Source organism: Eschrichtius robustus, chromosome 1 (genome assembly GCF_028021215.1).
Source record: "Eschrichtius robustus isolate mEscRob2 chromosome 1, mEscRob2.pri, whole genome shotgun sequence".
In the NCBI taxonomy this organism is placed as follows: Eukaryota; Metazoa; Chordata; class Mammalia; order Artiodactyla; family Eschrichtiidae; genus Eschrichtius; species Eschrichtius robustus.
The window spans coordinates 22651507-22666680 of record NC_090824.1 but is presented as its reverse complement, the minus strand read 5'-3'; the positions used below and the strand labels follow the sequence as shown (position 1 = coordinate 22666680).

General features: G+C 35.5%; 1 protein-coding gene across 7 annotated transcripts in view; it reads right to left on the bottom strand.

Moving 5' to 3' along the window:
- The window catches only part of CEP128 (centrosomal protein 128), a 432903-nt gene that overhangs the window by 1500 nt on the left and 416229 nt on the right, over positions 1 to 15174 (bottom strand). For all 7 annotated transcript variants that reach the window (XM_068557945.1, XM_068558268.1, XM_068558193.1 and 4 more), the window contains one exon: positions 6375 to 6483. In XM_068557945.1, coding sequence (XP_068414046.1) covers positions 6375 to 6483 — 109 coding nt within the window. The remainder of the gene's footprint in view (positions 1 to 6374; positions 6484 to 15174) is intronic.

Here is a 15174-nt window from a genome sequence, read left to right as displayed (position 1 = left end):
CGCCTATATCCAAATGTCTATGTCAAACACTCCCACCTGATTTATAATCTCTGATGTCTGCCCATCCCTTGCTCTTCTTCATCTTAGAAAATGATACACTCATCCACCCAGTTTGTCAAACCCTGGTTCCTTCTTTCCTTTGGCCTGCCTGCTCGACCCATCCAATTTGCGAGGAAGTTCTGAGGACTCTACCGCCCATTTCACCTGAGTCCTTCTGCTTCACACCACCTCCATTACCATCAGCCCAGCCCAAGCCACCATTTTCTCTCTTTCTGTTTTCATCTTGCCTCCTTCTCCACACACCAGAATTATCTTTCGAAAAGGTAAATCAGATTATGCCACTCTACTGCATTAACCCTTCCCTCCCCTGCCCCCCCCCAGCCTCCCAGCGAAATTAGAATAAAATCCAAACACCTGATGGTGGCTGAAAAGGCTCCACCAGGACCTCAGCTCCTACCACTCTCTCTCCCAATCACTCTCTCCCTCACTCATTCTCACTCTCCCCCCTTCTCTCCCTCCCTCCCTCCCTCCCTCTCTCACTCCTTCAGTGTTCCATCTCTCTTGAAGACCATACCCCTTTCTTCTCTGGGGCCTTTGCACTTCTCCCTCTATCAGGAAAACTCTTCCCATCCAATTTTAACTCAGCTGGTTCTTCTTGCCATTCAGGTTTCAGCTCAGTTGTAACCTTCTGATCACTAATATAAAGTTCTGGTCCTGGTACCTTCTATCATTTCACCTTTATAGCACCAGTCACCATTTTGCTTGTTTATTGCTTACTACCTGTTTCTTGCATGAGATGAGGTGACCTTTTCTGTCTTAGTCACTACTGTATTCCCCCAGAGCCAAACACAGAGCCTCGTGCATAGTCTCTTAGTAAATGTTGTCTGAACACGTGGATATATTTTAAGGGATTTCAAAACGATAGTCAACTGGGGATTTTCTAGCTGCTTTCTAGAAAGCATTTATAGAGTATATACTTTGTCAAATCGCAATAATCAGAACTCAGTTATTTAAAAATATCTGGCACCTAATTGGTCAGTGAAAAGATAGTCACCAAAAAAAAAAAAGCACTATCATATACAATGAACCTATAAGATTGGAGAGGTAGAAAGATTGTGCTTTCATGAAATAAATAAATCCTATAAAGGACAAGAAATAATTTTTTACATCAGTAGTACCCCAACATTTTTATTGCTATAAATCTTTGGCACTTTATTTTACAAGTTTGAGGACAGACGACACATGAAGCATACATTCAGTTAGCCAGGGGGTTCCTGAAGTACAACACAGAAGTGAAGAGTATTGCTGTTCTCGCTGTGGATAAGTCCCATCTGAGGGACTTAAACCTCCACTAAAGGAACGTCAGAAAACAAATTAAGAATACTAACTTTTCTTTTTATAGCGACATATTCTGAAGTAAGGAAGTGAAAAAAAAGTTCTTGTTAGTAACTTTCATTGATTTGCTTTTCTAAGAATATCAAGTTAAATTAATATGTAAGATTCACTTCCAACTCCTGAAGTAATCTTCAGATAACATTTTCCCCCCCATGAAAAATCACAGTCCTTTTCTTTTTGGGATTATTTATTTATTTAAGTAAACATTGTTTACCACAATGTTAGAATTATGGAAAAATTGCAATCTGCATTTATTTTTTAAATTGAGTTTATAGATACCGACTCCACAAACATTTAGCGTTTGAATCTCAAAGAACTCGAGATTTCGAGGAGTCATCAGTTTACTCCAGACTTCACTCAAACCCAGTCTGGTCCGGGCCCCAGGAGTGAAGGCCCTGTCCTGAGTTGTGTTCCTTTAGCCTAAAAGGAGCTATACATGGAGACCAGTGGTCAGTCACTACTTATAAAAAGTAAAAATGACAGTTTCAAAAGCTGGCATTATGAGTCTCTCTTACTAAGCCCCCACTGTCTACAGGCCGCAGGTAATAGAATCCAAGCCTCCTAAAAGAGTGTCCTGAATCATGGCCACAGCTTCCAGCCAGCCAGGATAAATTTGGTAGTAATCACAGCTCTAAATAATGGATTTCTGTGTTCCTATTTCCAATGGTAATATAAACTTACAATTTATATATTTCTTCCCTTCTTCCTGGCAGGACGAATCTACCTTTTCTTGAATTGACCTGAACTACACAAAGCTGACATAAATTACTACTTAAAACAAACTTTCATTAATGCTGGATCATTTCAGAGACCACAAATTATGCAGTATTTTCCCATTTCCTTTGTTTTTTCCGTGGTCAGTGATTCTACACTTTCGTTTGGTCACAGTTTTGACAGGGCACCTAAGTCAGCAGAATGAGTGCCTTAGCGTCAACAGCACAGACAAAAGGGTCTCCTCCAGTACCAATCCCAACCTGAGTAAGAAGCAGCCTGTTCTGTGGGCTCATAAACTCATGTCTGCCTCAGCACCTCAGTCACTCCCCAGGTCTCCATACAGGCCTCAGCTGCTCTAAACTCCACCCCCCAGCTTTCATGCTTCATTCAGAGGTTAAGAAAATCCAGCACTCGCTGGTCAGACATAAAAGCTGGGGTTTTCTCAGGAGCGTTTTATTTTTGTAAGATTCCTTTTTAGCCAAAGCGTACATACATACACATATCAAATAGCACCAAAGGGCTACATAGAAAGACAGCAGTCTCTTGCCCCATCCCTCCCGGTGCCACACTCCTGCTTCCCAGAGTCAACCACAATCAACCCTTTTAGCTTTATTTTCTGTATTTGCTTCAGTTTTTGAAAGAAAAAGCTGATATTGCTATTTTCTGATTTATCATTTTTAGACTTATCCACACCCATCCACTTTCCCTCATCCCATCCTCCCTATAGAGTTACATCTGGACTTGTAGTTATGTCAATAGTATTTACATTATTATGACTGTGTAAATATGGATCACACAAACCTAATAGGTCTACTATGACAAATGTTTCTTTTCTTGCTCATTTTTTCCTAATTGATTATTAAAATTCATTAATAAATTAATTTTAATTTTTGTTTTTGTTTTTTATTTACTCTTCATAACCATTCTCAATTGTTTCTAATAGCTCAGTTATACCTACACTAATCATATGTCTATTAGTAGTTTTTCTAAGCGCTCAAATGAATCACATAATCTATCAGGTTTTTCTTTATTTCCTAAAGATTCTCCTGATGGAATCTTTTCTTTCTTCCTTCACTATGAGAGAACTAAAGAATATGAGTGTCCAGATTAAAAGCCCCCCCCGCCAACCCTGTCCCAGCAAATAGTTAGAAAACTCAATAAAACAAGACCCACAGGGAGGCATATCATCACAAAACTCACTGGGGTTAAAGAGACAATCCTAAAAGTTGATGGGCCAGGGGTGAGAGGGGGCAGTGGTGGTGAAAATGATCACGTCAAAGGAATGGGAGTCAAAACAAAAAGACGTAAGGTTTTTCAACAGCAACACTGGATTTTGGAAGATGATTCTGCAATGACTTAGAAAAGTCCTTTTTTTTTTTTTTTTCCTTTTTTTAGGGAAGTCCTTTTTAACCTAGAATTTTATAGCCAGCCAAAGTCTCAGTCAAGTGTGAATGGAAGAAACCCATTCTCAGAAATACAAAAACTGAAAATATTTACCTCCCTTTCTTGGATGTGCTTCCACAAAAGATGTGCTTCCACAAAAGATGTGCAACAGCTGTTTGTTGGGTGAGCCCTCATCATCCGCCCCACTTCTGGCCTTGGTTCTGTTTTCTTTGTTCTCTCATCCCAGGACTCTCACTAATCAGGTACTGTCCTTCTTGTATTGATTTTCTGAATATCTTATCTTTTCTCTCTTATTGTCCCATTCTTTCTTTTTCCTTATCTTCTACTTTGTACGTTTCTCAACTTTGTTTTCCTAGTTTATAACTTTCTTTATAACTTTCTTTCCTAGTTTATAACTTTTTTATAACTTTTTTAAAGTTATAAACTTTCTAGTTTATATTTTAAATTTCTGAGACCTCTTATCCTGTGTTCCTTTTTCATAGCATCTTGCTCATATTTTTACTAAATGTACTGTTTTCTCATTTCTCTGAGGGCATTAATGATATTTTTAAGATATCTTCCATCCCCTGTATTATCAAATTACTGTAGGCTCCATTTTTCTCTTTGTTGATCTTGACAGATCTCCTTTTTAATTTTGAAGGTTCAAGAAAAATTACAGGACAGTTTCTATAACTAAGCTGAAAGTGTTTGTGCTACAAAAATGGAGAAGTATTCAGGGTGATTCTAATTCACTTCCAAAAATACTACATCATGAAAAAGATACAGAAAAGTCAAGGTTCATCAGAAAAGCAAATAAGAATAAACATTATTTCTAAAAATAAGTTTATTTTTTAATCACTTAAAATTATTAACAATAGGTACCTATGATTAAACTTTAAAGTATCCTTAAAAACACGGAGGTAGGTATGGGAGGAAAATCATAAAACAAACTTGTCAAAAAGAACAGTAAAACTATGTGTAAATAAATAAATAATTTATCAATAAATTAATAAAGAGGTTTACTTTCTAAGCTAAATTTTCAGTCAGATTGTACAATATAGACTATAATAAGTATTTTCTTATCCAAATTATGTTCTCAATGATATTTTTTCCTATTCTTATTTAACTTTATTTCTTTTTGAGCCAGTGTATTTATATAGAAACTTACGGCAGCCTATAAGTACTATATCTTAGAGAAATGACCAGGGCTAGTCATGAAATGTTACTGAATGAAAAGCTGAACACAGTTTCTTTTATTGCCTGTCACAATATTAAATAAAATTCTAAAAAATTTCATGTTTTCCCCTTAATGTCTTCTAACCACTTTCCTCTAGGTACCTTTCTAGGGAGCCTTATGAAAGTCATAATGGCAAAATTAAATACCAGTAGAACAATGACCTCTGTGCTCATATCATGGTGCTGTTTATTTCCAGGCTCTTAAATGTCTTAATGGATGGGATACCACGATGTATGATGGTGCTCTGTCCCCAACCTCCTCCTCTTCCATGCTTACATACATCAAACAGACGTGAGGAAATTTTTCCATTGCTTAATATGAAAAATAAAAATTTTGTCCTATGTGTGTATCACATTCTGAGGTACAGTAACCAACCTGAGATATGATCCAAATTGAAGGGTGACTGCCAGATTAGAATAGCAGAGGGTTTATGAAAATGTATAGAATCACTTGGTAAAATGGTTAGGACAGGAAAGGGAAAATGCTTAGCTTTTGCAATAAAATAATCATGATATAATGGAAGCCAAACTATTTATCAGAAACCAATAAATATTTATTTGATGAATCCATGAATATAAATCAGCAAAAATGAGAGTTATCATTTTTGGATTTGACCTACTTCCTTGTGGCTAATTTTGATACTTTATTTTATAGCAACCTAGTTTTTTTAAATGACAGCATTGTCAAATTGAATGTACAGACTCTATGTCCACGGAAAACTGAAGAGCTAAATGGTTATCTAACTAAGAATCTATTAACATTTGAGTCCCAAATGGATTGGATAAAAGTGGACTTGAAATAAAAAACTCATACACTCATTCATCTAATATTAATTGAGGCTTTACTATGTGCCAAGTTCTATATAGGATGCTGAGGAAACAGTGGTGCATAAAACAGACATCACTCCTAACATCATGGAGTTCACTCTTCGGTGAAGAGAAGAATCAGTAAACAAAATGTCACTCAAATAGCAAATAATTCCATAATTAGTATGAGAAAGGTTTCAAAGGAAAATTGTAATGCTTTGTGGGCACTCATAACAGAAACCATACTTAAAACTGTGAGTTCTGAAGGCTTCTTTAAGGACATTACATCCAAGGTGAAGCATAAGTGGTGGGAGATGGTATCCTGGGTCAACAGACTCGCACTTCGTTAATGTGTGTGACATTTTATCAACATTTACACTGTATTATTCACAGAATGAAATTGGACAATAATAGTTTTCATATCCTTATTCTTTGTACAAAATTAGATATTTTTGAACAGTTCTATGCAAAGATTTTCTATTTTTTGATGACTTGAATTTTATTACAATACCATCTAACTTCCTTACCCACTCATCCATAGTTACTAGCAATCTCCAGGCCACAAAAAATTTGCTTAATTAAGATTATTACCTTGGGTAATTCATTTTCAGTTTTTATGAGAAGTGTAAGGTCTAAAAAGAAGTGATTCCGTGTATTTTTAGTAAGTTGGGTAATATTATAAATGTACTTGGGTATTATTTGTATGATTCATAATGAAAATTTTTTCAAACTTACAACATGAATATTACTATCATGTACTGGCCTTATGCTTTAATCTTTCCATGAGTTGCATTTTCTTAAATCCAATTTAAAAACTGGTACAGGACATCATTACTTACAGTTCAAGTGTGAAAACTGTGGACTAGACAGGAAGCAACTGTGATCCTGCCAAGAGGATGACTGATCTAACCCATGAGCATGGGAACTTTCAGCAAAGTTTCTGTCATCCTAAAAAAGAAAGCACAGCATTTCAGTTCAAATCATTGAAAAATGTAAGGCTTGGGATTCACTTAAACGTACTGAAAATAAAATTGAACCTCAAGATACCAGCTATGTTACACCACAATTTAATATAATTATAATCCTCGTAAAAAATAAAATACGTGGATGTTAAAGAAAATATGAAAAAAAAGAGAGAGAGAAGGAAATCATCTGTAGCCATAACAGCATGACATATTTCTTTCCAGTCTTTTTTTTCCTGTGGATAAGATGTGTAAATATTGTTGTAAAACTCTGTTATTTATTTACATTTAATAATATAAACATTTAAAAAGTCATTAACCTTCAGCTTTATGTTACTCATATACTGTCTAGTGAATATACCATGCTTTACTCAAGTATTACTCTTCTGGGCATTTAGGTGGTTTCCAATGTTTTACTCCTATAAATAACACTATGAGAAATACCTTTAAATATATAACCTTTCCCATATTTAGGACTATTCCTTATGACAAATTCTTGGGTGGAAATACGGGGTCAATAAAAACAATCTGATGTTTTTAAATACATTTACCTAGACTGATTTCCATAATGATTATACAAATACTCATTCAACAAATATTTAACACATAAACCAAAATGAATACAGAAAAGGTCCCTGTCCTCATGGACTGTATGAATGTGTCCTTTTCCCCAAATCTTAGCTGAAAAAGGGAATTAGGAAATTATATCTTTGAATAATTTTACTAATTAAATAGGTTAAAAAACAGGTGCTTTAAGATACGTTTACTTGATTAAAAATGGCAATATTTTTCTCTTAAATGTTTTCTAATTATTTACTACACTTCATTTTTTCTTTCTTGCACTCATTCCCTTATTCAACAGTCGTTTATTTGGCACCTACTACGTGCTGGTCAAAGAGCAAATAAAACTTTGGCGTATATGATCATGAAATATTCAGGATTGTAGGAGAGAAAGGCATTAAACTATACAAAACACAATATAGTTAAAAACTATGATAAGAGCTATAAGAAGAAGAATGGGAAATAATAGGCAGAACTACATTTAGATTTGGGATCCAGAGAAGTTTCCTCTGGTAGGTGATATTTAAGGCAATAATTTGAATGCTGAGTATGAATCAATGGATTAGCCAGGTGAAAACTCATAGGTGGAGGACGGAAAAGTGGGAGGTAAGGGAGAGCAGGAGGGTGGTCAGGGAGTGGTGCTCTAGACTCGTGTGAAGGTGCTAATAAGGTAAGAAAGAGTTTGGTGTGTTTGAAGAACTGAAGGAAAGCCCATGGCTTAGGCACACTGAGCCTGGGGAAGTGGTTACAATGAGATCCAGAGGTGGGATTTGGATGCGGGTTTTTTTTTTACTTAAGTACACTCGGAAGGCAATCAAGGGTTTTGAGGAGAGGAATGACATGCTTTGATTTGTGTTTCTCAAAGATTACTCTGGCCTCTTTGTGGAAAACAGACTGAAACAGCACAGATGTAGAAGTGGGAATACCAGTTAAAAGACTGTGCTTGAGGATGACTGCGGGGTCAAGGGAGAGGAAGGGATCAAGAATGGTGCCAAAGATTCTAGATGAAACAACTGCTGGTTAGGTGGCCTAAACAGATTCTTCAAAACAGTAAGGCCTCATGTAGCATGACTATCTGATGAATTAGTTGTCGTTCTCTGCACTAAGTACCAAGTTTATATTTTATTTCTTTGTCACATATATATGTATGCAAACGCAAAAGAAAGGCCAAAAAAGAACAAGTGTGTGTGTGTGTGTATACGTGCACACACACACGCAAACTCACATACACGTCTGTAAAAGACATTTATTCTGAGCTAAAAGCATGGACATAATCCTAAAATGACTTAAGATCATCAGTTTTCATGTACCAAAAGGGAGTTTAGGTTCATTTAAGATGAAGGCCCTGTGGTTTTTAACCAAGTGATTTATAGTTTTCACTAATTATGAGAATTTCATAAGAAACTGGCAGTCATTCATTATAGGATTGCTGGAAAGGAAAGGATATGCAGTTGACGCTTGAACAACGCAGGGGTTAGGAACACTGACCCTCTGTGCAGTCAAAAATCCACATATATATATGTGGATTATAGTTGGTCCTCTGTATCCATGGTTCTGCAACTATGGAGTCAACCAACTGTGGATTGTGTAGTACTGTAGTATTTACTATTGAAAAAAAAATCTGCATGTAATTGGACATACACAGTTCAAACCTGTGTTGTTCAAAGGTCGACTGTATTAAACTTCCTCATTTTCTATATATGAAAAAAAAGAAATGTGAGTGGTTGAATAAGTCAACAATTTTAAGGGAAAGGGATACAGTCCTAAATTGTATGTACATATTAACACAGTGCCAAAAATATATGAAGCAAAACTGATAGAACTATAAGGAAAAAATAGACAAAACCATAATTATAGTTGGATATTTCAACATTCCTCTCTCAGTAACTGATAAAACAGTAGGCAGAAAACCAGTAAACATAAAGAAGACTTGAACAACACTACTGGCCAGCTAGACCTAATTGACATTTATAGAATACTCTACCCCAAAACAGCTGATTACAAGTATTTTTCAAGCACACATCCAACATTCTCCAAAACAGACTACATGCTGGGTGATAAAACAAATCTCAATAAGTTTAAGATGACTGAAATTATACAAAGGATGCCATCTAACCACATGGGGTGAAAGAAGAAATCAAAAACAGAAGGATATCTGAAAAATTCCCCAAAATTTAGAAATTAAAGAACATACTTCTAAATAACTCATGGGTGGGTCAAGGTAGAGATCAAAAGAAAAATGAGAAAATATTTTAACTATATGAAAAGAAAAGCATAATTTATCAAAATTTGTGAGAATCAGTTAAAACAGTTTGGAGGGAAATGTATAACATTAAACGTGTATATTACAAAAGAAGAAACGTCTCAAATTGATAATCCAAGTTTCCACCTTAAGAAACTAGAAAACGAAGAGCAAATTAAACCTACATTAAGTAAAAGGAAGGAAATAATAAAGATAAGAGCAAAGATCAATTAAATAGAAAGCACAAAAGTAGTGAAAAAGTGAAACCCATACTGTTATACTTTTTAAGATCAATAAAATTTTAAAACCTCTACTGAGATTAATTAAGAAAAAAAGAGGGAAGATATAAATTGCCAATATTAAGAATGAAAGAGGAATATTACTAGAACGTCTATAGACATTAAGAAGGTAATTAGGAAATATTTTGAACAACTCTGCCAATGTATTAGACAACTTAGATAAAATGGGTACAAGTAAACAGCCTTAAAATGTGTCATCCAGTAGTTCTAGTTCTAGGCATCTATATTAGGTTAATAAATTAAAAATATGGACAAAGATTTTTATACCAAGATGTTCATCAAGTGACTACTTATAATAGCAAAAAGCTGAAATTAACCTTAAATTTCCAACAATAGGAGATCAGGAAAATAAAGTATGGTAGAACCATAATGATAATAATGACGATGATAAAGAAAATTCCCACATATATACAATGTTACATGAAAAAAGGAGGATATAAAATTATCAACAAATGGTGATTTCAATATAAAAAGATATTTATAAATAAGAGCTGGGAAACATACACCCTTAAATTACGCAAATAGGTTTTTAACAATATTTGTTGGATTATTTATTTTCTTGTTAATTTTTTTCTGTATTTCCTAAATATGCCGTATTTTTAACTGTCATATGCCAAGAAGCTGGTTGTATAATTAAAAATATAAGTGGTTCTTTTTCTGGTAACAGAAAAGATATAATCTATGCTTTGATGCCAGTTGATTTTGTTTTAGAAATTTAAAACCATACCTTGGGAAGAGCGAATAGGATTTGACTATCCTGTGTACTTCATCCTTCCTCTGGGAGGCACATTTTGAGGCTGTCATTGCGTCATCTGCTTCATTCAGCAAGACGCCCAGACTTACGCCTCCACTCCTGTCCTTTCTCACTGTCTTTCTCAGCCCAGGTGTCAATGGGCAAAATGTGAGTGTTTGCTTTTCCTTATTTTTTCCTTTCTCTTACTGGCCCATAATCAACTAAGCATCTCTTAGCGGGAAACAATATATTACGCTTTTCTCTTTCACATTCTATATAGGAACCACGATTAAGTGGAGATTTCTAGCATTGATTGAAAGCATAATTCTCCTTTCTATCTGTGTATCTTCCAGCTCCACACAGGCCTTTAGTATGGCACATCTGAACTATAATAGCCAGATCCACGGCTCTGCCTCTAGTTGGCCCATGTCAACTCATTCTAAAGTAGCTATTGGAATACACCTGGGACTCAATGAACAGTTGACCCTTGAACAACACAGGTTTGAACTGTGTGTGTCTACTTAAACACAGATTTTTTTTCAATAGTAAATACTATAGTTCTACATGATCTGCTATTGGTTGAACCCAAGGATGTGGAAATGTGGATGGGGAACTGTGGATGCGGAGGGCTGACTACAAGTCGGATTTTCCACTGCACGGAGGGTCGGTGCCCCTAACTCCCGAGCTGTTCAAGGGTCAGCTGTATGTCTTTAAGTTCCCAAATTTTCTAAGTCTTCAAAAGACTGTCAGAATCCCCAATGCTACCTTGAAAGATAACTAATGAAATGAACCCTGAAAGAACATACTAAAAGAAAAATATTCCACGATCCCTTTGAACAATCAACATATCAGAATATGAAAACAATATCTTCATATTCTCCAATTATACATTGATATTTAACTTGTGGAATTTCTATCTAAGTAAAGTTTACAGGGTGACCATAAGATGACTGTTTCTTTCTAATTCCTACCTGTTTTTCAATTAAATAGTTAAATATTAAAAAGGAAGTACTGGTTAAAAAGGAAGATTCTTTGCAATTTTAATAATCCTAGCTTTTGCTTTTTGCCAACTCTTATATCCTTAGCACAGGGACCTATTTTTATTTCTGTCTTAAGTCTCAACAAGCTATTTAGCCAGAATTCCCTGCAAAAATTCCACTGGGTGAAGGAACTTGCATTTTCTAATATTTTCCCTGGGTTTCTTCCACTTCTCTTTCATAACCCACATTGTAATTGGTTTCTTAAAAGTTGTTCCAACCCAACTAAATCTTTTTGCTAAACTGATCTCTAATGATTAATATTTAATGATGCCCACCAAGTATTTTTCTCTCAGAAATACTGTAAGTTCAAAGTTTATAAGACAAATGATGCATTTAATTTTTTTTAAATTTTAATTTATCCAACTCTTCCCCCAGAGAAAAGGAAAAAACACTTATGTGTTTCTGAATCTGTGGCAGAAATGTTGTCCTGAATTTGTCTCTAGCTTAACAATGCACTGTTCCCCACTCTTAATTCCCAATTCTCCATCAGTGCTCGAAAAAGCTTAACCTCTTCCTCAGTAAACTTTTTTCCTATTTGAAACTTCAATCTGGACAGACAGTTTACTTAAAGTCTGCCCTCCTTAACTCAATCTGCATGGCTGTCTATTATATAGCGTTTTACCTCCATGAGGGTGGGGCTTTGATCACCTCTTTCTACCTACCCATCCCAACATTACACAATTTAGCACAGTGCCATTTGCATTAAGGAACTCAATAATGATCATATATAATTATTCTTGACCAAAGTACAGAAATGAAAGTTTGCTATGTGGAAGTTGGGAAGAAGGAGACTGTCACTCTCACATTCTCAGTTTCTTCATATAAGGAAATGAGGGCGCTGGACCAGATCATCTGCTAAGATTTCTCAGCACTAACGTTTTCTAATTCTAATCTACCCGAGCAGAACCACTGAACAACCAGTACATCTAACTATGCAAACTATCTTTTCCAAATTTATACCATAATACTATAAACATGAAGCCACGCTCAGGAACAGACTCATGAAAATACCGTATTAGATCAGGCCATTTGATAAATTTACCTTTATGCAATTGATTATTTTATGGTATAAAATTTAATATTACTAGTGACTCACTAATGAAAAAGATCATACTCAGTTTTTGTTTTGTTTTGTCTTTTTACTCATTTTGGACTTGGCTCTACATAACTTTAATCCATTTTCAGAAACTGAATATATTCGTAGTGGGTAGAAATTTGCCATAAACAAGGATACTCAAAAAGGTGTCACTGACTTGAGAAACAAAAGCAGAGATGCAGAGATATTTTATAATGATGGTGCCTCACTGGAATCAGTGCTTCCTCTCTTAAAGTGACTATGTCAAAGGAAACAGTGATTGTTTGGATGAATATGTTATAACATGTTTATTTAAAAACTAATAAGACATTTAATTGGTATTCCTTATGTATCTAGTATTCATATCTAGACTTTTGAATTCGACATGATTAACAATGGTATCTTTATAGTTAAACTCCTTCATAATCTTTCTTAATGTTCTTGTCGAGTAAATTATTGGGAAAGGTGAAGAAAGCATGTGGCTTGTTAGGGGAACTGGGTTTGGTAGAGTTAAAAAAATGTGCTCATCTAAGTACCCATGTTGATTCCTAAATAAGCACTTTTGATCCATTGCTATTTTCAGGTTTTATACCAAAGAAAAATACCAACTCATTTGGCAACCTTTTGTTTAACTTTTAAAGAGCAAGATGTAATCAACTAGTTAAATATTATGGCTGGATCACTTCAAAACATAAAAATTGCTTCAGAGTTCAGCATGATTTGATTGCCTACGAGGTTTCAGATGTGTCATCTAAGGATTACTGGAAAAACAGCAATTAAATTTTTGTTAGAATTCCATAAAAGGCTAAAGTTAGAAAAAAGAAAGTTTAATCACCAATTTAGCATGAATTGTGTATTCTGGAGCCGAAGATAAGGCAGACAGTGTCTACCCTCAAAAATCATACAATCCAGTAGAATAGCATTTCCCAGATTTCAGTATTTACCTATAGTTATCTTACTATTTCTTTTATGTTAACTTAAAGATTAGCCTTGCACCCTAAATCTCTATATAGGAGAGGCTTAAAGGATGGCAAAATTGCTTGGGGTTGGGGGAAGCATGGAGTTATATTTACGTAGGAGATTACATGGGATTTCTTAACAAAGCATGGAAAGAGGTGGTTATAAATGAGATAACTGGGGTATTGTGGGGTTAAAGCTCCCTCAAATTCCCCCATGATTGCTACTACTGTTCCCAAGCAATATTTGTAAAATTATCTGAATAATACACTGGTGATATATTTTAGTAGTCATTAAATAAAAATCATCTACAGTCTTGAATTGCACGAGGAGTTATGCATTGCATGCTTCAGAAGCTACAATTGTAGAAGATTTAAGGTATGTACAGAAATAGCTGACCTTAGAAAGAAAGTGCTAACAGCCATTAATTGCTATGAGCAAAGCATAAACAAACCACGGAGAGATTCAAGGAGGGAGAAATAGCTTCCAGGAGCAAAGCACATTCTTATAGCATACACATGCTTACATTGAACAAATATGACAAAGGCCTTCGGCAAACTCTGCCTTCATAACCTGTGCTGAAAGCCATTATCAACACTTCCTCACCTACCTCATCTTATCCTGTAAAACATCTGCTTCTTTAAAAAGAAATTGCATACTAACTCTTCTACTAGAAATTGAAAATCATGATTTTCTTTTCAGGAGGAGGAAGGATGGGAACAAAATATGCCTTTTGTGATTTTACTAAAAAATCCACTGCTAATTAAAACCATATATTTAGCATGGGTAGAGAGCAGAAAGGGCAGGTAGCAAATGGGAATATCTTGGACAAAACCATGCTCTTTCGTGAATTCAGATTAGCAATGCTGTGTTATTGGCTGACTTTTGAACATTCTGTTCTATTTGAAACAGCTGGGACAGCAAGGAAGTCTGTATGTCCTACAGAAACCCAGTTAGGCCGCATGAACGAGAAGCTGTGAAATGCTTCTGTTGTCTACCCAGAGACAGTTTGGGTCAGATTCAGCTTTGAATTGAATTCTAAATTTAAACTTTTAGATCAGGCTTTGACCAGTTAACTTGGTAAGCTTAGTACAATATTACATTATGCTCTCAGCAGTTGTGGACATTGGTCCTCCTAAAAATCTCAATAGGTTTCTAGAAATCTGATCATTTGGTCCTGGTGATTGCCATGGGAGTAAACAGCAGGAGATGGTTCTCTTTCTGGATTGAAAGAGAACCTGACTTGTACACTTTCTGCTATACTTCCCCTCCACCAGCAGTGTGGCCATATTGGATGTCTCACTGCCTTCTGACATCAGCAACAACATGAGAGCAGCCAGCTGCCAACATAGTTCTGCTAGTCCAACAGTTATTTGTCTGCCAACAGTAATATAGTCAGGGGTCTACAACTGTAGTGCTAATAGTGATCCTTTTCCCTGTACCTTGTCATCACAAGCCTCTTTTCAAGACTTGAGAGCATCTTTCTTCTCTGAACTCCCACTGCAGTTTTTTTGGGTCACCCTTACAGCATGTACCCCTTTCTCCTTTGTACTGCAGTTGTCTGTGTGAAGACTCTAAGTTCCTAAGGACTGATAATGGCTCTTCTTAACTATGCCATCATCCTCTCCAGCTTCCAGCACAGCGCTTTATACACAATGTAAACTCAGTAAAGGTTTGCTGAATGTTGTATTTAACAACAACAACAAGAACAAACTTGAACATCTCACAATTAGAACAGAAGCTCTAAAAGGCAGGGATCTTTGTTTTGTT